The sequence below is a fragment of the Schistosoma mansoni genome, chromosome 3, assembly GCF_000237925.1.
Source record: "Schistosoma mansoni strain Puerto Rico chromosome 3, complete genome".
Classification (NCBI taxonomy): domain Eukaryota; kingdom Metazoa; phylum Platyhelminthes; class Trematoda; order Strigeidida; family Schistosomatidae; genus Schistosoma; species Schistosoma mansoni.
Window position 1 is genome coordinate 24,516,342 of NC_031497.1, and position 25,074 is coordinate 24,541,415.

At 36.3% G+C, this 25,074-nt stretch overlaps 1 protein-coding gene across 1 annotated transcript; it reads right to left on the minus strand.

The window, feature by feature from the left end:
• Positions 1–11,896: 11,896 nt before the first annotated feature.
• Positions 11,897–24,774, minus strand: Smp_132570 (putative choline/ethanolamine kinase; the record flags this gene model as incomplete). Its single annotated transcript, XM_018799750.1, has 5 exons — positions 11,897–11,988; positions 16,408–16,475; positions 17,938–18,263; positions 21,032–21,260; positions 24,593–24,774. 5 exons carry the CDS (start codon positions 24,772–24,774, stop codon positions 11,897–11,899), a joined length of 897 nt encoding a protein of 298 aa, XP_018651508.1.
• Between the last annotated feature and the right edge of the window lie 300 nt (positions 24,775–25,074).

Below are 25,074 nucleotides of genomic sequence, written 5' to 3' on the forward strand. Positions count from 1 at the left end.
GCACTCGCGAGATTCGAACCCAGGACCTACCAGTCTCGCGAGCGAGCACTTAACCGATAGACCACTGAGCCGGCCAACATCCAACGGTGTTAATGTCTAACTTCAACCAATCCACGATTTTGAGCAACCGTTCACCAATTGTCTTCAATGAGTTGATATCTTTACAACAGACTTGGTTGAACTCCACTGGTCACTGCTTCCCACTAGAACTCAAGGAAATATCTCTTGAAGTTAGTCCCTAGTGAGCATATGATTATAGATCAGAGGGGGTTTTGTGGAGAATTTAGTATTTTTCATAATTGAGTCCCATAATAAGACGAAACGGCCGTCCAGTGCTTCTAGGTTTTCGATGGTGGTCTAGCTTCAATTGACCCATGATTTCAACTATGAAAATACTAAATTCTCCACAAAACCCCCTCAGACTAGAATATTTCAATAATTAGAAGGATAACTGTACTGTATGGAAGTCTTCTCTCTCTCACTCACTCAAATATGAGACTATTTTGTTCACCGTTTTGTCATTGATTGACTATTTGCAAAAGTGAATTGGAAAATTTGCATAATAATCCATCCATAGATACACACTATAGTACAGCGTGATAAGTATTCTTCAAGTAAGAACCGTTAAATTTGAACTTGAATTCCCAAATGCCATAATGTGATGTTTCAAATTACGTAACTTATATTTTGAAGTTCTCAAAATGCTTAACAGAACACTTCAAATCTGATTATAACTTAAGTATTCTTTTGGTTGTCATCTATGTGGATAGTTCTATGAATAGATCTATTTAGTCAAGGCTAATTCAGATAGCACCCTGATCACTAATTTATATGTTCCATTGTATATCTATTCAACTTTGATACGTACTGATACAAGGTAGCTATAAAGATAGCATGTTTTATCAAATAAAAACGGTCGACATTTTAAACAATAGCTGAAAAAAAAAACTCAGTGGCTGAAGTACACTGATACTTTTATTAAGTAGCGATTTGGTTAAGGTAAGAGCAGCATATTTACAACTGAAGAACATCTGGAACTCAAAACAAATACCAACCAACACCAAGATCAGAATTTTCAATACAAATGTCAAGGCAGCTCTAATGTATGGGGCGGAAAATTGGAGAACTACGAAAGCCATCATCCAGAAAATACAAGTGTTTATCAACAGTTGTCTACGCAAGATACTTCGGATCCGTTGGCCAGACACTATCAGCAACAAGTTACTGTGGGAGACAACAAACTAGATTCCAGCGGAAGAAGAAATCAGGAAGAGGCGCTGGAAGTGGATAGGGCACGCTCTGAGGAAATCACCCAATCGAGTCACAAGACAAGCCCTCACATGGAATCCTGAAGGCCAAAGAAGAAGAGGAAGACCAAAAAACACATTAAGCCGAGAAATAGAGACAGACATGAGAAGAATGAACAAAAACTGAATAGAATTAGAAAGGAAGGCCCATGACAGAGTGGGTTGGAGAATGCTGGTCGGCGGCCTATGCTCCATTGGGAGTAACAGGCATAAGTAAGTAAGGATCATTATAGTGAGTAACCAGATAACTCAATCGAATTGTTTTTCACTAAGATCGGAGTAATCCATATGACAAATGGTGTCCTGAAGATTTAGTGTATGGGACTAAAGAAAAAATATAATTACGGAAATAGATATCCGTGTATGAAAATGGTTAATATCTGTGTGAGTGAAGTGAAAGATTAGTAGAGAAAAGCATCTTTGCTCGTAGTAAAATCGAGAGATGGATACTGTAAGGAATTTCAGCACAAAGACAAAAATCCAAATATAACAAAAAGAAAGCGGTTTACAGAGTTCGAATACCCCAACAGTTTTGTAATTCATTTGAAGTAGAATTTGATTAAAGAAATATGGAGGTAACTGTTTTGAACTATATCACAACTGACAACTATTTTTTCACCATATAAATATTCTTTCGAGTTAACGCTATCTCAGACATGAACATATCCATAAACAACATACTCCTAAAAGCTACTGAAAGAATTTGATCGAAATAGGGAAGATAATTCACATCAGAACTGTTGAATAATTGTCAGTAGACAACTTACTACCCTTAAATTAGGTTAACTAGCTAAAAATTAAAACACAAAAACAGACTGGTACTTACCACTAAGTTGTCAAGTGAATAATCAAATGGTTGATTCCTATTACGCAGCACCATAAGTTTAACAACGATACTTAACATAAAGTGCGCTTCCTTCAATACTAATTATCAAATGTAGCAATGACCAATCACTTGAAAGTGTACAACATCTATCATTTCATATTCTCAATATGACTAATCTTTGCTTCTTATATACAGGATAATAAATTATCTTAGAATTCAAGGAATACACCTTCATTATTTACAACTGACGAACGTATGGAACTCAAAACAACTGTCAACTAACTTCAAAAAGAGAATCCTTAATACGAACATCAAGACAGTCCTACTGTATGGAGCTGAAACGTGGAGAACTACTACATCCATCGTCAAAAGGGTATAAGTATTTATGAACAGTTGTTTACGCAAAATACTCAACATTTACTGGCCGGATACTATCAGCAACAGCATTTTATGGAAGAGGACAAACCAGCTTCCAACTGGAGAGGAAATTAGGAAAAGATGTTGGAAGTGGATAGGACATACATTGAGGAAATCATCAAACTGCATCACAAGGCAAGCCCTAAATTGGAATCCAGAAGGGTAGCGGAGAATTAGAAGGCCAAAGAATACATTACGCCGGGAAATAGAAGCAGATATGAAAAGAATGAATAATAACTGGAAAGGATTGACCAGGACAGGGTTGGATGGAGAGTACTGGTGGGCGGTCTATTCTCCTCCACTAGGGGTAACAGGCGTACGTAACTAAGTATTAACATGGTAAAATATACTTACCATAAAATCAAATTGAATACTTGATAATTGACTTTGAACAAGTGACCATGCAGACCAAAATAAATGTGATAATAATGAACCATAAATTGTTTCAATCCATAAAATTTCATCATCATATTCCTCATTATGGAGGTGATTAGAAAATCGAACAACATTTTGATCATTATTATTATTATTATTATTATTATTAGTAGTAGTAGTAGTAGTAGTAGTATTGTCATAATTATCAACACAATTGAAATTACCATTTCTTTTATTAAAATGATCATTTTCTACAACTGAATTGGCTTCAATTAGATATGCTTTCCAAAATAGTCTCTGTATAAATATAAGTTTAAAAAATAATTAAATTGAATAAAATCATACAGAAATATGGGAATATATTTTCTTCAAAACTGTTTATACTATAAGCAAAGATGGATAGTGGATAGCAGTGGAATGCAGGACGCGCGTTTCGTCCTATTCCGGACTCGTCAGCTGGATGTACCCGCATCTCAGAGTTGATGTTCACTCTGGGACTCGAAACCCACTATCTTTCGCTTCAAACGCCATTGTGTTATCCACTCAGCCACTGAGTCCTGACCGACCAGTTGCAGTCCTTAAAAACATCAATAAGAAGATTCAAACAAACAATACTATGTGTTTATACTATAGTTTCCTTGAAAAAGTTTGGACCAGATTGTCAGGCGAAACGTTGGATTTACTTCAAATTCATTCGCTGAGATTTTACAAATACATATTCTTCCTATTTAATGTTATACTATAGTGTTTAATTGTAGTCAATAACTAAACGGATTCTATTTCAGAAGGTAATGGATAAATCATTTAGAATTCCACTCTCCCTCTCGAAATGCTCTCACATGGCCACGCGTATATAGCCTCTGACAGGGAAGTCCAACTCACTGCCTTCTCAGGGCATTATTGTTGTTTACGAAATTGAGAGGACGAAAAGAGAATGTCCGGCGCTTTAACCGGGTTGGTAAACACGGAAAGTTCACCTAGGAGAGTTGGAAAACCCTGATTCCAGACAAATGGTGCACCTGGATTGCAGTATCCTGAGTCAGTCAGTCACAACGTAGAACGTCGTACGTACGTACATCACTTCGAGTTGCCATACCACATTAACACAGAGATGCAGTTGTCGATTCAAATCCCATAGTGGTAGAAGTAGTAAGAGTATAAGCTTATGTGAAAGATTAGGGTTTGAAGATGTTATTCAAGGAGTATAATACAGTGAAATAAATTTGGAAAGAGAAAAAAGATAGAGACATGAAGAATTCAGAAGATTAGAATTTGGTAGAACACAAAGAGTGGATGTACCTTCGCCATTGCAAACGATTTCGAGCCATGTCATTCAAGGTCTCTAACCATCGATTGCTATCATCTCGCGAATCCCAACCAGGCAGTCTACACCTACCAGCATGACTCAGTCCAATTGTTAGTGACTTCATGGATTTGTGCACGTTTTGGTCTGGCCGCCCCTAGCTTTCTTCCAACTTACTCCTACACCATGAAACATTACACGTCGGGGCAGTCGGTGATTGGGCATACGTAACACGTGTCCCAGCCATCTCAACTGATGAAGTTTCACTACTTCATCAATCGATTTGCCATCCTTACCTAGTACCCGTTTCCTAACAACTACATTACCTACCCGGTGGTCCCAGGATATACGAGCAATGCTTCAAAGACACCTATGATCGAATACTATTATTTTATTTTATTTAAACATATTGTTACAAGGAAGCACCAGATACATATGCGCCACACAAATCTCATTTCATTTGTGTGAGGGCTGTGATACTGAACAGGTGCCCAAACTGAAGCAGGTGGTTTTCTTGGAGGGCCATACCTGGAGCCTTCGACCTGAAGGTCTAGTCCACAAGGCAGTGGAGCATCGTGAGGAGATGCAGTCCCATGGCAGTCAGTGACCAACGATTGATTCATACGCCATTTGTTCCCTCGGGATACTGGAGCACATGTGCATCATTGGTTTGGAATCAAGGTTTTCCAAATCCCTTAGAAGGACTATCCGTGTCCACCAACTCGGTTAAAGCGCCGGCCATTCGCTTTTCGTCCTCTCAATTCCGTAAACAACAGTAATGCCACTGTGAGAAGGCAGTGACTAGGACTTCTCTGTCAGAGGCTATATACGCGTGTCCATGTGAAAGCATTTGGAGAGGGAGAACGGACTCTCCCCACTCTCGGCCGTACCAGGGCATTTGGGGGCTACGAATATCCTCTACTCTTATCGGCCAAGTTTCGCTGCCATAAAGTAGGACGGAACGAACTGCTGCACAGTATATCCGTCCTTTTGTTGCTAGACGGATATCTCGCCTATGTCATAAATGACGCAAGTTGGTGAAAGCTAGACGAGCCTTCTGTATCCGTGCTGAGAATTCGTCACACACCAGACCACAAGGGCTGATGAGACTCCCAAGATAAGTGGAGCAGTCAACACGCTCAACTACTTCACTCCCTATCATTAGTTCAGGAGTCTATGCAACCCAATCCTTGTTTATAGTGGTCAGAAGACTGCATTTTGTCAGCGTCTTCACCAAATAAAACTATGTCGTTGGCATATTCTAAGTCAACAAGTGAGCCTCCTGGTAAAAGTTCAACTCCTGGAGATTGATATGATGAAAGTGTTATTTCTAATAGCACGTCAACGACAAAGTTAAACAAGAATGGAGAGAGTGGATAGCCCTGACGAACACCACTTGAGGTAACCAATTCTGATGACAGTTCGCCATAGGTTCTAATTCGACCAGTTGTGTTCGAGTAGAGAACCTTTATGAGGTTAATGTACTTCTTTGGTACTCCTTTCAGTGACAAACACTACCATAGAACCTCACGATCAGCGGAGTCAAATGCCGCCTTAAGGTCAAGAAATACTACGATTGTGGGACGTCTGAATGTGCGTCTATGTTCTAGGACCTGATGTAGGGTGAATATCTGGTTTATACAACCACGTCCAGGTCGAAAACCAGCCTGGTTTTCTGTAGTTTGCAGTATCCTGAGGGAACAAATGGCATATGAATCATTTGTTGGTCACCAGCTAACATGGGACTGCATCTCCTCACGATACTCCACTGCTTCGTGGATCAGACCTTTATGTCAAAGATTCCGGGTGTAGCTGCCTAAGGAAACCACCAGTTTCAGTTTCGGCACCCGAGCAATATCACAGCCCTCACACAATTAAATGAGATTTGTGTGACACATATATATCTGGTGCTCCTTTGTACCAATATTTGTGTTTAAATAAATAAATGTGTTATTCTGAACTGTAATTTTCTTTGGTTATTACTCAATACAAACTGTATTGAACTATTCAATCAGATTATGTTGAAAAGAAGTTGATCCATGGTTATTATAAGATTATAATTATTAATATAATAAATATTCTAGTATAGAAAGAATTTTACTACATCTACACACTATATTTCAGTGATATTCCTATTGTGCATATACTACATTAAGTATTACTTAAACAATAAACATCGTGTTGACATTGACATATTATCAGATCTATCAGTTATCAATATGATACACATACATCAATAACATTAAATGTTGGGTTAGTAATTTAAAGAAAACATTCTGTCACAAGTTTACAAATAGAGATACCATAGAGAAAAATATTTCCAACTGTAATAAATTCTTTAAGTTATGACTCATTCAAAGTGACAGTAAGTGGTACACAAATAAACAAGTAAATGTAGTAGATTAGAAAAACAATCTATTGAAATCAATGGTATTAGTTTATTTGTATTGAAATCATGAACCAATCAATGTTAGACCACCAATGGAAACCTAGGGAGCACCAGACGGTCGTGTCGTTCAAGTATGGGACTCCTCAGCAGTGTGCATCCACGATCTCGTGCGTGGGAATCGAACACAGGGCCTTCGGTCTCGCGCGAACGATTAGCTTCTAGACCACAGAGCAGGGATCCAACTGTGTTAATGTACAACTTCAATCAATCCACGATATTGTGCAACCATTTTCACTTTTCTTCGATGGGTAACTGCCTCGAACTCGACACGGTTGAACGCATGACTATTCAATCAAACTCCGAGAATTACTTCTTGAAGCTAGTCACTAACGAACACGTGATAATTATCAGTATAGAGTTGCGGAGATTGTTGAATTTCTGTTGAGATTACGAACCAACCAATGTTAGTTTTATTGTTGACAAAGTGAGAATATTAGTTCTAAAAAGACGTCTTAATTGAAAGTTTTCGACAATAATTTTTCGAAATGATGACTTACATCATGGGTTGAATTTAGCTAGAAAATCATGTACAGCTGTTTTGTTTTAGTATGATATCGTTTAGCAGTATTTACCCATGACCTTAACAGAGATCGAGCCCAACACCATCATACTTTACAAAGTATATGTTTCGTTTTAGGTAGTATGCTAAGAACTGAATATATTGCGCCACTATCACTCACTGCCATACCTGTTTACCTCCCATCTTAATTTCAGTTTTCTATAAGATGAATACTGATACCCTTAATGGTTGATTACTGAGTAGTGACCAAAATTGTTTTCGTGTAGTCTTTGGTCTTGGTCGAATTTTATCGAATACTGAAACCACTTAGTTGTTTACGATATAACAATCAAAGCAAATGAAGAAATTTTTGTGAGATGCACAGGCGAACGACTCATACATATTTGTATTCATCAGTAACCTTTTAGAAATTCTTTTAAGTCTTACCAAATTCAAAACCATAGAAAAACTTTACCACGGGAAAATGATATTCCACTACACAGATAGCTTACATCATTGTGATTTTTCCATACATATGTAACGGGATGTTTAATTGTTTCAAAAATAAACCAATGAACAGATAGAGTGCTGATTTTGACTAGGGATTACTTTTTCTTTCTCGAAAGAGTAGAAGTTAGAAAAGACACATTAACAATTGAACAACGCTGGAAACACCAAATAAAAAGAAACTAACTTGTTTTGAACGATCTGGATAATTTTCAATGTTATGAAAATAGTTTGGTCGATTAGGGTTTGTGTAATCATAACACCATTCATTAAAATGATTCCCAATATCAAAAGCACTTTTTTTAAAGAAAGGAAAGACATAAATAATCGATCAAATGAGAGCAAAATATCACCAAAAATAATTAATAACTAAAATAAATAAGGCTAAGAACCATTCAAATGAAGAAATTAATTTTGAATGGAATTCCTCCAATTTAGATTTCAAAGATTATTAAAAAATGGTAAGCAGAGATGGATAGTGGATAGCAGTGGAATGCAGGACGCGCGTTTCGTCCTATTTCGGACTCGTCAGCTGGATGTACCTGCATCTCAGAGTTGATGTTCACTCTAGGACTCGAATGCAGTACCTTCGCTTCAAACGCCATAGCGTTATTCACTCGGTCACTGAGTCCTGATAGCCACTTACTTGTGCGATGGGGAAGATTCAAACAAAACAATACTCAATGAATTATTAAAAAATGTTGCTTCAAATGTATGTTCAATGTGAATGACGTAGGATTTGGTTACACATGAAACAGCTAAAAAATTCTTGTGGATTACAGTGTCTGAGGTTTATTTTCTTGAGATTAGTATATAATCAGAAGGGGTTTTGTGGAGATTTCAGTATATTCATGATTGGAATCATGAGTCAATTGAAGCTAGACCACCAAGAAAAACCTGGAAGCACTTGACGGCCGTTTCGTCTTGTTGTAGGACTCCTCAGCAGTGCGCATCCACGAACTCGCCTCACGAGATTCGAACCCAGGACCTACCAGTCTCGCGCCAGAGTACTTAACTGATAGACCAATGTGCCGGCCGGAATCAAACGGTGTTAATGTCTAACTTCAACCAATCCACGATTTTGAGCAACCGTTCACCAATTGTCTTCAGTGAGTTGTTATCTCACAACAGACCTGGTTGAACTCCACTGGTCACTGCTTCCCACTAGAACTCCAGGACACGTATCTTGAAGTCAGTCGATAGTGAGCATATGATTATAATCAGAAGGGGATTTGTGGAGATTTCAGTATTTTCATAGTTGAAATCATGAGTCAATTGAAGCTAGACCATTATGGAAAACCTGGAAGCACTGGACGGTCGTTTCGTCCTATTGTGGGACTCCTCAGCGGTGTATATATAATTTTGTATATAATCTTGAGTGTTGGACACAGTAAAAAACATAAAAATTACGAAGGCATGTAACAGTTTCTTTAGCAAAACTACACATACAGAAAATTATTAAGCTAATCGATTCAATCATCAGAAGTTGTAAATTGATTTGCAAAAACCGCAAAAAGTTAGGTCGAACTTGTTAACGATAAATAGCTAGAAGTGATAATAAATTATTGTATTTCAGTATATAGATAACATTTGCTGTCAGTACAATATAATTCCTATTGGATAATTAGTTACAGTTTGTTGTCTTAACAATTACTTTCACTTAATAGTAAGATCCAAACTACAGACAAGATCTGTTACACACTATAGTATGCGATAAGTAGTATAAGGTTTGAACCATAATTCACTTGTCTCAGTTTGAATACCCGAGTAGTGTGCATCTAATACTTTAACAAAGAGATACAATTTGAACCGAGGAAATAAACCTACACTTGGTTAATAAGTTATATATTTCCACATTTTATGAGAAAATTACTTGCTTTGGTTTGAGCACTCAGAACACTCAGAACAATTAAAATATACCATGAAGAGACAGTACTGTCGACCAATCTATCATAGTAATCAATAATATCTATGAGAAGACAAGGAAAAGTTCTGAAACATTGCTTTAGCAATCTCATATTATTCACTTTAAATACAAGGAGCATACCATGAGGAGTTTGTACAGGAATTGTTTCAAATGGATATAGGTGCGAATTCATGTTATAGTGAATGAGAACACGAGTGTGGACAATCGAATGTATTTGAGCATAAAATTACAGACTATCTCACTAAAATCTGATAACCATACAGTAAACAGTTAATTTGCAAACTATCAATCAATTGTCTCAATCTTGACCATTCCCTCTGCAAATATCAGTCCATAGTCTCCGATTATTATTGTTCATGCATTTTCATACTAATCGCGTTTCGTTTCCGTTCTTTCCTTATCGATCTTCTACTGAAATACATTCAATGCCCGACCACCATCATATACTACTTGTGTGGATATAAGTAGCCCACACCACAATATGACTAAAAATGCACCTTTTTGACCCTACTAATTATTTTGTGCTTGTTATGATTAATCATTAGTTTTTTGTCCATGTTTATTTTCAATATGCGTGTGACTGGCCTTATTTGTCTACTTAACTTATTAACCAGGTGGATAGTTTAAGTCCATTTGACAACTGATGGCTCTTCCACACAACACTACGATTAGTCGCTATATCAACTGAATCACTATGTCATAGCTACAACAATCCATACAACATACAATTCGACACCTAATATTTTTTTTGCATTACTCAAATCTCACACATCTTATATGCTCGTTACGGTTGGAAATAGATCGATTCCTGGAATATTTCACATTAGACTTTTAGTATCACGTTGTCAAGTTATGTAAGGTGATTTAGTCTAAAAGGTTTACTAAACTAGTCAGGAAAACTTATTGCTTTATATTATAAAAATGTATATAGTTCAAAATAACTCATAAACTCAGAAAACATTGCTTAAGTACTTGAAGGCTACGTAATGTAGTAGAGTGAAATATATTTCACTCCATTATAAGACAACTGACAAGGTAGTTGGAGTATCAACGACTGGTCTTTGTTCGATTGTACTGAAATCTTGTTAAGTTAAGCGCATACAATCATTGTGATCGGATAAAAAGATTGTTGGAGTGAAACAATTAGAAGTATATATTTCATTAATCATCTTATTATTTTACGTAGACTTTGTGACAATCAGTCTGCAGGTGATACCTTTGTTATTCCGAACCTTGTTACTGAATTACTGTCGAAAGTTTGGTACACATTGTTGATAAGTAAAGTCTTGTAACTAAAGAGATCTTTGTAGTAGCTCAAAGGTTTATTGAATATTACATAGTATTCTTATTCGTGAACTGGTTAGTCGTCTTATCCTTAAGATGAACAGTGTAAACAATAATAAAATGATACAAACGATTACCAATCCATAAGTAGTAAGTAGAGACGAATTCAATATCGACAGAATAAGCTATTCGTTAATTGTGAAAAAGGTCCATTAGTTCACTACTTTTTGAAGTATATCCTGATGTTATTTTCTAGCAAAACAATGAAAGCTTCATACCTAAACTATCCAGTCCGAAGAATTCAACTTCACTGAAAAATTCTTCGTGAGTTAGAAATCTTCATAATCTCGATACATGTAAAAAAAACTTTTGAACGACACAAATTATATGTTAAGACTTCGTTTTCTTTGAATCCTATGACATGAACAATCTAACCATAAATGGTTTAATTTGAGTAAGTATGTTATATTATACGTCAAACTATGAAAATGTTTCCAGATAAACAAAGAATTTGAGGCATAAAAGTTTATATTCACTTAGGATTGTTTGTTTGAATCTTCCCATTGATTTTTCAGGACTGCAACTGGCCAGTCTCTAATTGGCATATGTGCATACTGTGCGTATTGCCTCGATATAGCCTTAATTCACAAGCATTGTAAACAAAGATGGATGGTGGCTAGCAGTAGAATGCAGGACGCGAGTTTCGTCATATTTGGGACTCGTCAGCTGGATATGCCTTTATAATGCGATGGCGTTTGAAACGAAAGGTAATGGGTTCGAGTCCCAGAGTGAACATCAACTCTGAGATGCAGGTACATCCAGCTGACGAGTCCCAAATAGGATGAAACGCGCGTCCTGCATTCCACTGCCAGCCACTATTCATCTTTGCTTATAAAAGCTTAATAATAATAAGCTTACATAATATATTTGAAGTTAGATCACTTCAATAAAACATGAAAATATGAAGAAAAAAACTAAAGAGATAATATAATTTCCCATTACTTACCGATAATTATAACCAGAGTATTCAAAGTCGATTGGTAGAATACGATAGAACTTTTCAACTTCTGGATCATTTAAAAGAAGTAGGTTATCTACCGGAAAAAAATAACAACAAGGTAATAATAATTTTGTATCAACATGAAAAAGGCGGGCTTAAGAGGCCCCAAGTGCCATGGTATGATCGAGGGTGCGAAGGTTCCTCCCTCCCGATGGAAATGCTTTCATGCAGTCATGCGCTCATAGCTTTTGTGAGAGAAGTCCTAATCACTGCCTATACAGAGCAGTATTATTTCACTAGAAAATACGATGACTTAAATAAGACGGAACAATCTACCAGGAGATACGTTATCTAGCATCTTCACCATCAAAGAATAAAAACATAATTTTTTATTTAGCAATAACTGTTCCATAATTTTTACACATTTTATACGTGAAAGGATTATTGGAATTCATTTTAGTAAATGAAACGCCACCACCAGTTGAAAAGTGGATTATTGGTTAAACCATCGGCTCTAGAACAATAGGTACCAAATTCAGACCTCTCATAACCATGGGTTTAAGGATCTGGGTAGTATCACTTGAAATTATACACAAAAGTGTAACTCTAAAAGCTGGGTAGTCAAAGATGTACCCAGTAAATGAATTACATTGTCAGTTAGGTGTTTTAAAATAACCAAAAGAAAATCCTGCTCGGCCCACGTTTTATTTTAGTTGGTACTCGTCAACAAGGGGTACTTGTAGTTTTGAGACGACAGATGCAACCGGTGGGGTTCAAGCTCGTGTCGTCCAGCTTCAGAACTTGAGACGTTACTATTTAGACAATTGAATTGCGAGTGACTTCCAGTAGAACCGAGACACAATTTATTGATAGCTATATAGTAGTCATCAACATCATGTTTGTCTAGTCCCTCAGTGCCGACTGACTTCTGTCAATCAGGTTGCAATGTGGTCATTAGTCTAATTAGTATTATTTACTACCAGTAACATATTTACAATTAAAGGTCAATTGCGGCACGAATACCTAATCAGTACTACTGTTGTAGCAGTTTTGTATTATTGTACCGGGTTTCTGAATCCCCTCACATAACAGTTAACTGTTCGGTAGAAACGAATACCTTTTAGTACTATATCTTTTTTCATTTAAAATAATGAAATGTTAAACATAAAAACTGATGGGCTATTTTATGAATGTGAGAATTTTTAGCATGTGAAGCTTTACGAAACCAACATAACAATTGAAGGACTAGCCTAGATTACTAAAATTTGCAATGTAACATTTAAAGAAAGGAAGCAAGAAAAACAAAAAAAGTTAAAACAATAGCAAGCATGATGCCAAAAACATAACCCCTCAGAAAAAAAGCAAGATTTTTAGAAAATACCACAAGGTATAAACGGTAATAACAAGAAGCACAGACTTAGCTTAGATGAGATTTTTAGCCTGTGTTGTACGTTATGTTATGTTATGTTTTACAATGAAGTCACGCTGTTGTTGTTCACACACACCCCACATACACACAAAAGGATAATACGGATATATGTATATAGATACCTTTGAGCAACATTAACAACAAAAAATTAATCAATCAAGATTTTAAAACATGTAAACTGCATTATAATAACTGTGAAACATAAATCTAAATGGTTTAATGTCAAAGTTTTGGATAAACTTTTTTTTCCATCTAATCTCGTGACACTAAAATAGTAATGTAGTAGGTTTAAATGCTTTTGTTAGTCTTAATTTAATCAACAAAATCCAATAGTGTTGTTAGCTTTAATGGATGCAGTGTTTATGATGTAGTTGACTAATGTCAATCATAACTCATAGAAAAAAAAAGGAATATGGATGTTTTTTTTGGTTGCTGTTTTCAGTATTTGCAAATTATTTACAATTTCCGCCGCTGAATTCGACAATTCTCATCAGTGAAGCTCGACTGTATTGAGTATAAAGAAGGAACACAATGCAAGCAACAGAAGATGTTCGATAATATTGTGCATCGATCGAAGTTAGACTTGTGCGGCATCGAATTCCAGCCCATTGATTTATAGGTTAAGCGTTTACAAACGAAACTAAAACGACCTGGGTTTGATCGCCACTGGCGAGGTCGTGGGTGCACACTGCTAACGAGTTCCACGCTAAAACGAAACACATCCCGTGCTTCCAGGTTTCTAGTGGTTGTTTAACTGATATTAGTTTGTGATTTCAACAAAATCCTCACTACAAAATTGCATGTTCGAATTCTGCCTCACCAGACCGGGCAATATCACTAGTCTCAAAATAACAATGTCTAGATCAATCCTGATTGTTTTAGCCTGAATGTGAGTTGGATAAGCTCCCAAGACACTCATCTATTTTAGCAGTATATATTGCAAGTGAGACATATTAAATCCTTTAAAAAACGGTGAAATCCATCTCCACAAAGAAAGTTAATAAGATGGTACATAATGCTTTAAAATTCGAAAATGCCATATCTGTATAATTAATTTACATACAATCAAAGAATAGTCTCTGAATAAAATCTGTTCATACAGAATACTATCTAATTAACTCCTGAAAAGAAGTATCTGTTTGATTGAACTAGTGATCAGCACGTATACGACATTCTTTTAGAAGCTACATCAAAATAATTAAGAAGCTCTCATGTGTTAAAAATACAAATTTTCGGTCCAAGTTGCCATACCTCATTAGCACAACAAGATCAACACCGGATTCATAGAAGTAGTTAATTTAGTGGTGGTAATATATAAAAGATAGGTTGTATATAAGGATATAGTATAGGAAGGAAGAAAGAAACAACAACACTAACCTAGTTTCGAAATAAGTTTAGAAAATGTAATACAACCAAAAGATTTTAAATAAAACAATATTAGTGAAGTCATCAAACCTGGAGACGGAAATATCCACAAACACATCACTTCACTAAATTAAACTTTATTCAAAGACGATATCGAGTGATGAGACCAAAGCTACGTGGCTATAGTCTGGAAGGTGTTATCTTTAACACATCAAATGTACTTTGATGAATGATTTATGTAACTAGCTCCGTAAAAGATGAATAAGTCAGTCAGTTAGTCACTAGTAACGTGGAACCTAGAACATAAATGAGTCCCGTCTAAGTTGCCACCATACCATATCAGCAAAGCGAGATCAGATTATCAAGACATATTCTAGGGCAGTAGAACTAGTAACATTATCAGTAATAGTAGAAAATGTTAGGCATAGACAATGTGATTTAAGAATGAGTCTGTGGAATAAAAAATATAAGATAAATTTAAAACTCAAGTTTTAAGCAAAGATAAAAAGTGAATACATCTGTGCCATTGTGATAAATTCGAACCCCTATCAACCATCTCCAACGATTGATCACGATAAGCATGTGGACCATTACCAGATAGTCTGAACTTAACAACATGGCTCAGTCTAATAGTTGATGACTCAATTACTTAATCCCACATTCTGGTTTGACTCCCTTCTCAACCAACCCCTACATCAACAAACATTGCACGTCGAGGTAGGCAGTGGTTGAGAATAAACACAAATACAGATAAATAAGTATGTCTTGGCTTGATTTATCCTTTACCTTGATATGTACCTGTGATTGATTAGTGCAGGATGCTCATTATAAGTCTTCATAAAATAATTGTTGTAGTGACTTATCCAGATGATCCTTGAAAATATCATCTCTAATATACACTCATGGGACTTGCGACTGCTTTACTGAATTCATCAGACGACTAAATGAATGAAATATTATCTTTATTATTTGTATAGTAACGTTGAAAAAGTAAATACATTTACAACTTCCACAACACATTTAACACTGACTTGAGACGTTTTTACAAAATGAACTTAATTGATTAAACCATTTGCTAAGCTAAAAACGGTAGTTAAATTCTGTAAAATAAGTAAACACTTTTAACTGAGCAATGAGTAATCGATTAGTTATTCTAATCTACTGTAAAAGTTATATTTAATTTGGTAGTTTCATAAAATACACAATTGAATACGAAATTGACTTGATGATTATGAGTTGAATCCGCCAAATGGTGCGTAATCTAATGCGGTATGGTAGGAAAATTATTATTATTGTTATTATTCTTAGTTGAAAGCGTGAATCAATTGAAGCTAGACCACCATGGAAAACCTGGAAGCACTAGACGGCTATTTCGTCCTATTGTGGGACTCCTCAGCAGTGCGCATCCACGAACACGCCTCGCGAAATTCGAATCCACGACCTACCAGTCTCGCGCCAGAGCACTTAACCGATAGACTACTGAGCCGGCATCCAATGGTGTTAATGTCTAACTTCAACCAATCTACGAAGTTATACAATAGGACGAAACGGCCGTCTAGCGCTTCCAAGTTTTCCTTGTTGGTCTAGCTTCAATTGACTCACGCTTTCAACTATGAAAACACTGAAATCTCCACAAAAAACTCCTTCTGATAATTGTTATTATTATTATTAAATACACTCCATAAGATGATTAAAAACATAAGAAAATCACAAACCTACTTTCTTGGAAATCATTATGGCAAAATACAATCGGGAATACTTCAGCATAATGAACTTCAAATTTTTCTCTGAATAAATAACCACGAATTAACAACAACGAGAAAAGAAAGTGAAAAACAACATTTCTGATCATTGGGTAAAATAGTTTGTTCTAGAAATAACAAACTTGCAAAAACAATGGCATACATATTTATACTATCTGTTACACTATAACATAGAGAAAGTATGACTAAAGCATAGTGGATGCAATGTTAAGGTGGTCAAACTAGTGGCTACAATGTAACTTGATGAAAAGGACTCGGTTACCAATAAAGGAATAAATAAAAATGACACTGGTTACTATTAAATGATCAGTCAATTGTAAAGATATCAGTACTACAGAAGATAGGTCGAAACCCAGATAGAACAATGGGTGACGCGGGCTCAAATTCCACAGGGTGAATCACTTTCTTCAAGATTACACGTATGCCTTAGCGACAAGTGCCAGTTAGCACAAAACATAGGTTGAGTAGGTTTTCGCGTCGACAGCCTCCAACAACCTAATAGGATTAAAGTTAGTAGCATATACACATAATAAACCTTAAAAATGACCTATCTCATAATCGCAGAGTCTATCATTAAAAACAAGCTGGAAGCATTGACATATACATTTAGGCTTTCTGACAAACCAGTTTATAGTTACTCAACATCTATTGATTACAATTACATGGTTTCTATGACCAACTTTTGTACCATGAAAATAGCAAACATTTGTGGATGAAATGAATTCATTTCATTTCCCATGACCTTACATCTTTACAAACAGTTAATTCCAGATATTCTTTACTATAGAATCACACGTCATTGCTTACTTAAGAGCAACTTTTGATGAGTGATAGAAAACTGATAATAATGAATCAACAGACCGATATAATATGCATCATTATTAGACGCTAAAGATATGTTGAACAACCCATGAGTTTTTCATACGGGAAACTATACCTCAGATATTACTATATATTCTCCTCGATGGTAAAATATCAAAAAATGGAGTATACTCAACTTTGTCTCAAACGTAAAATGAATTTTAAGATGAATAACACTGAAGAATTTACGCATCTTCTTCATGCGAGATGGATGTGTCATACATGCATCGGTTGTATGAAGACAGTCCATTGATTTTATTAAACGATATGACTATTTTCTAACTTTCCATTAACACGTTGCCCAAGAAAGTTCTTGATATACCCAAACTGGATGCGCACTGCTGAGGAGTCCCATAATAGGACGAAACGGCCGTCCAGTGCTTCCAGGTTTTCGATGGTGGTTTAGCTTCAATTGACTCATGATTTCAACTGTGAAAATACCCGAATGAACTGTAATAAAAAGGCATTCACACGGACAACAAATACGAATGTTACTGCTACCACCATCTTATATTTCGTTGACTTGCAGGAGTATTACACTGAATTAAATAACTAGATGTTTTCTTATTTTAAATGTTTTTAGTACGGGAAAAAAATGAACATTTTGAAAACAATTAAGATTTACTTTATCCAATTATATTCCTCTATGAGAGATAATTCATATACCATATTTCTAGCTTCTTCATAAGATGGTTCCGTCAATATATGTCCATCATTTGCAAAAGAGAAACCTTTTGATTGTAATTCAGATAAAGTATTTGAAGAAAAATTTGGAGATGGACGATGTAAATGTTCAGGCGTGCTTGTCAACTGACTAAGATATTTATCAAACATTCTTATTATGAATGATGGAGTTTTTGAAAATGGCATGGATAATTTATGAAAAGAAGCCATATGCCGTGCTGCTACTTCAATAATTAATGGAAGTTCTTGTGTAGTTAAAGGTCTGGACTGAAAATGTTACAACAAAAAGAGTACAGAAAACTACATTAATGTAAAATTATAACAGCAAAATGTCAGCATATTGATAGAGAATAATTGTATACAAAAATATTTACTAGATAAAGCATACACTGTACATTGAACGGATTTGGTAAAATGATAGAGAATAAAAATCCCTTGAGATGGAACGAACTCATTATATTCTGCAAATCTCGCTATTAACAGTACTCTGTGTTATTGACGGACGAGATACACAATAATTTTGCACATCTTGGAGAATATAACATCTCTTTTACAAATGCCTTATCCTCCCCTTGTTAATATGAACATGGGTCAAGAACGGCTGAAATGTTTGTGTTACATATCTCGACCGTTGCTGCTACCTTAACGTAGTGGTCGGGCTTGCCTATCGTGATGAACCAATCGAGCTATACTGGCTGGAACAATCGTTCCTCAAAATCCTACCATGCCAGGCAGGTCGGTTGAAGAGCGGTAAGACTAAAAGCAGCAAACCCAAGGTCCGAAGGCCAAGTCGTACTGCTGACTGTACAGAGGTGTAACAGCAGTAAGGTGTTTCCTTCAGACAACCAGCATAACAGCGATGCTGTCTTCCCCACAAGGAAGGGTGGGGTTAGAAAAGGTCGACCCTAAAAATGCACACCTCACCTTATCCCAAGGATATCCGTCTCCGGCTGTAAGGTCCCAACAAGTACGGAGCTAACACAAAAATTACCTACAAAAAGGACGTGCGTGACCGACCTCAAGCAGTTGTCCCTTGGGCATTGCGGTCACGCTCTCAGGTCACTAAGACCACTTCTAATCCGATTTCCTTCTCAGGTACCTCTAGAAGAACCCTTCCATAGTGTGGGCAACCGGGAAGTGATAACCGCCCTCATACTTCTAACAGCACTCAAGACCACTGTATTCACAATCAATCTCTTTCTTCGCTTCCTACTATTCCTTCTATCTTGACTTTCAACACTAAACTTCCTCTTTCGGTTTCCTCCTCAAGTTTCACCATGGCCAACGATTCTAGTGCGCGAAACACTGTTCCAGGTCTACTAAAACCCCGCTCCAAACTACACATTGGAGCCTTCAACGTACGTACCGTAAGTCAAATCGGCTGGTCCAGATACATTGGCTCCAGAGGTCTTTAAATATGGTGGTCCAATTTTAGCGATCAGGTTGACTAATATTTTGGCTAAAATCTGGGAGTTGGACGTAATCCTATCTGACTGGTCACAATCACTAATTGTCCCAATATATAAGAAGGGGTTAAAATCATCCTGTGATAACCATAGAGGGATTAGTTTGACTAATATAGCATCTAAAATACTAGCCTCAATAATGATCGGTGGCCCAACATAGACTCGTGAACTGCAAACACGATAAAATCAGGCTGGCTTCAGACCTGGTCGTGGCTGCATCGAACACATATTCACTATTCGTCAGGTTTTAGAACACAGTACATAAACCTTGTGAAGGTTCTCTACTGGAACACTACCAGTCGAGTCAGAGCTTATGGCGAACTGTCATCTGACTTTACAACCTCAAGTGGTGTCCGATAAGGATGTCCACTATCCCCATTTTTGTTTAACTCATTATAGACCTATTGCTGGAAATAACACTCTCGTCAACTGAATTTTCAAGGATTGATCTCCTACCAGGAAGCCCACTTATTGACTCAGAATATGCAGATGACAAAGTCCTGTTTGATGAAGACGGTAACAAAATGCAGGGTCTTTTGGTAGCACTGATTAACTGTTATATCTAGAGCTTTGATTCTTAATATGCCGCGAACTACTAGACTACTTGAACGATAGAACCCGCAACGTCGCAAAAGAGAGAAGACAAAGACTAGTAAGTAGAAAGTTTATTCCCCAAATCAGTGTCAAAATATAGTACAGAAATCTCGTGTATTTATAGTTTTTTGGCTGAATGTAAATCATCATTTCGGTCTACCAATAGGTACATAGGGGTCATGCTAATCCATCCAATGGGGAAGCTACACGTCGACATTCTAGAACATTCCCCTAGCCGTGATTGGATGGAATGTCTGTGGCTCTTCCTAGGCTTCTTAAGGCTTCCTAGAGTCTACCGACGAGCCGTCCTTACATTAACAATGTCAGGATATTTGTGACGCGTTTCTCCCCATCTAAATGTAAATTGTTCCTCCAGGACTGGGCTGCGTCAACACCTGAACTAAGGATAGGGAATAAAGTAATCGAAACCGTTGACAACTTCACTTATCTTTGGAGTTTGATCAGCCCTAATGAGTTGGTGTCTGACGAAATCTCAGCACGGATTCAAAAAGCTCGTAACCAATGGTTGGAGACTCTAGGTGACATGGCTCAGAATAGATCACAATGGCGCAGGTGTATACACTCTTTATCTTTCCTTAAACGTTGAGATTAAAATTCCTCCATATCTATCTTCCTTCCTATACTGTATCCTGATATATAACCTTTGTTTTATATATTAACACCACTTAATTAACTACTTCTATGAATTCTGTGTTGATTTTGTTGTGCTAACGAGATATGGCAACTTGGACCGATGCATATATGTTCCTGGTTCTACGTTGTGACTGACTGATTGGCTTGTGTTATATATCGTTAGTTAACAATAAGCTCCTATAATTCAGAGTTATGGTCCGATCTCTACCTCGTCAAAGCAGAACACTAAACTTCTCTAATGAAATATTAATATGAAAGTCCGTAGAAGTACATCACAGAAACCATTATTTAACTAACAAAAGACAATTCAATCCATTTTACCTCAATATATTCTTCAATTCGTCCCCCGGGAAATACACCATGAAGTTTAGGTCCAATCTTTTTTTCCGAAAGTAATGCAAAATTAACTGAATCAGAAATAATTGAATCTGTACAACTTCTTAATACTTCACCATATACACGAATAAGTACTTTACGTGGTTCATTATCCATAGGAATAATATCATTATTTAAATATCCAATATATAAATAATTACTTAATCCACAACTCCTAAAATGAAAACAATCTATTATAGATAGTTTTATAAAATACACATGTGATGATTATAGTAACTACGTATTTAACAAAGTGATCAATATATATTTCATATCAATTAAGAACAATTAATCTCTCTTTAATCAATCTAAACAGTGCAATCAAAAGGCAAAGTTCATTAGACTTGTGTCAGTTACTAGAGCAATACATGTCTCCAAAACAATCTCTACTCTTTAGTAAATCTATCATGAACATGTTAATTTAACATCTTATAGTAGTGTGTGATCCAGATCATTTTACTGAACTATTTTTTTTTAAATTTTTTTTTTAATTTGACCTTTACTTTTTCATATTTAAAGAAATCAACAAATGTATATATGATCGAATAGTTCGAAAATGTATCGTGCTAATAATATTATCATTTAGTTCTTATTATATTTATCTATATTATACATAGTTGCTACTTGAAATTATCAAGATAATCATTTATGAAATAATCTAAAATAGAATAATTACACAGAATAACTAATTTTTCATTTAAAGCAAAGATGGATAGTGGCTAGCAGTGGAATCCAGTTTGACGTGCGTTTCGTCTTATTTGGAACTTTTCAGCTGGATGTACCTGCATTTCAGAGTTGATGTTCACTTTGGGACTCGAACCCAGTACCTTTCGCTTCCAACGTCATCGCGTTATCCACTCAGCTACTGAGTCCTGACAACCACTTGCTTGTGCAATGGGGTGAAGTTTAAATTGACTTGGTATTGTTTGTTTGAATCTTCCCATTGATGTTTAGGACTGCAACTGGCCAGTCAGTCTCGAGTCCATTCACTGCTGCTTGTGAATTAAGGCTATATCGAGGCGATACGCACAGTATGCACATATGCAAATTAGAGACTGACCAGTTGAGGTCCTAAACATCAATGGAGAAGATTCAAACAAACAATACTAAGTGAATTTTTCATAAAGTTTATTTATTAGACAAAGGAGAAGAGGAAGACCAAAGAACACATTACGCCGAGAAATGGGACAGACATAAGAAGAATGAACAAGAACTGGATAGAACTAGAAAGGAAGGCCTAGGATAGAGTGGGTTGGAGAATGCTGGTCGGCAGCCTATGCCCCATTGGGAGTAACAGGCATACGTAAGTAAGTAATTTTTGAAATCACGTTAAATATCATTATTATGACGGATTGATTGAATTGATAAAAAATACTGTCAACTGACCAAAATGATTATTTTCTAATAAAATCAAACATAAACCTAAAAAGAATAGAAAGAACTCCTCTTTAAACAAGTGAATTGTGAAGAAAATTAAGATCATCGCTGAAAATTGTAATTTACATTCAAAAAAAGTATGACTATAATTTAGTTATACGATAAATGATAAATCAAAGATGTAAATAATGAATGTCATAGGACAACTAATATGGCCTTACTTTTGTTTATCATTTGTGATCAGTAACAAACTACAAGTTAGGAATTCTTTATTTAAATTACAATATAAAGAAGAAATGTTATGTTATGTTATATGTTTGCTTTGAATAAATCCAACACCATCATATCTAATAATCCTATTAACAATGATCGATACCAAACCTTCCAGATAGGTAAAGCTTCGACAAACCTTATTACATAACTTCAGTTAATGATCCAGGTGTCTGGCTATCACATTTACATTAAAAGATTACAATCTAGTCAAATTTTACTGGAGTTATGGAAAATAATTACTAACTGAAAGATACAAGCTTGATTTTTATTCAGAATGTAGATAAATTTTGTTCGTTTGTCTTTGCTTTCTGATACAGTTACAGTTCATTTCAATCAAAGGTAGTCTAGTCAAAAAAAACCGAATTGAGAGGATACTTCATGTTAGATTAGTCTATTTACTCTATTTATTATTTATTATTTATACACATAAATATTGGTACAAGGGGGTGCCAGATACATATGCCCCACACAAATCTCATTCAATTTGTGTGAGAGCTGTGATACTGCACAGGTGCCCAAACTGAAGCAGGTGGTTTTCTCAAGGGGCCACACCCCCATCCTTTGACCTAAAGGTCTGATCCACAAGTCAGTGGAGCATCGTGAGGAGATGCAGTCCCATGGTAGCCGGTGACCAACGATTGATTCATACGCCATTCGTTCCATCAGGATCCTGGAGCCCATGTGCATCATTGGTTTGGAATCAGGGTTTTCCAACCCCTCTAGGTGGACTTTCCGTGTCCACCAACCCGGTTAAAGCGCTGGACATTCGCTTTTCATCGTCTCAATTTCGTAAACAACATCCGTGGTGCGAGAAGGCAGTGAGTAGGACTTCCCTGGCAGAGGCTGTATACGCGTGGCCATCTGAGAGCATTTGGAGAGGGAGAGCGGACTCTCCCCATTCTCGGAAGTACCAGGACATTTCCATCAGGCAACTAAAACAGTATTTTTCAAAAAATATTCCTACTAATTCAGTTAATTATGCATCTACAAGATAAAAGAATTGTTCCCTTCACTTCCCCAAGTAAGCAAAACAATTAAATTTAGGAATAAAAAAGATAACAGTTAGAATAACCGACTTGCCAATAAAGTGTTAAATCATCATCTAAGCATCGGATATCAAGGATGTACAAACACTGAAATGATAAACATTTACGGCTCAGGTGGATGCTGTTATTGTTGTTAAGTTTCCTAAGCTGGAAGGTTTAATCGCGAAGCCGATAATGTACAGAACGACAATGGAAGCTTCGCAATTAAACCATCTAGCTCCGAAAACTCAACAAAAACACTACTACAATATACAAATGTTTGAGTGTTTTTTGAAAAGATTTTTATATTTGGAGCAAACCATTCAATTGATTCATGATCTCAACTGTTAAAATTACTATAATATCTACAAAACCCCTTCTGGTATTAATCAACATATGCTCACTAGTGACCGGCTTCAAGAGGTATTTCCTGGAGTTCTAGTGAGAAGCAATGACCAGTGGAGTTCAAGCAGGTCTGTTGTGAGATAGTGACTCACTGAAGAAATTGGTGGATGTGTCGTTCAATTTCGGTTGAAGTTAGACATTAACACCATCGGATGCCGGCTCAGTCGTCTAGTGGTTAAGCGCTTGCGCGCAAAACTGATAGGTCCTGGGTTCGAATCTCGCGAGGCGGGACCGTGGATGCGCACTGATGAGGAGTCCCATACTAGGACGAAACGGCCGTCCAGTGCTTCCAGGTTTTCCATGGTGGTCTAGCTTCAATTGATTCATGATCTCAACTGTTTTAACTAAACATATATTTTTACTTCCTAATTAAATCGGCTAGATAAAATAAACATTTAATATATTTATCAAGACTGACTTTGCTTACTTAGATAGCTCAACACAGAAATTATTTGTATCAGACCAGCATCCAGAGAGAATTTTGGAGCACTGAGTTTTAAGATGACCGACTATACTTTTTGTTATTTCGTCAACTGTCAATGGAATAGAATCTGGGCATGGAACACCGTCTTGGTCATCACTAGATAGTGTAAACTTGACTGCAGACATAGAATCCAATTAAAACACGAAATGATGAATTTGAAACTTTAACGTTGTAGATATGGAGGACGTTGAAGATGAATATAATTAACCTATGTAAGTTGTAGTAAGAAACATTGAAACAGTTATTCACATTAGCTAGAAAATGACATGAACTGAGGACTATTTCGAGTATTATGCTTTTCATCGGGATTAGTAAACGTAAATTATTATCAACCAAAATACTGCTTAAAATCAGCTACACAGACCAATGAACATACAAGTCACTCACAACATCCTGATATGAAATTGTGAAACTTCGGATTGAAT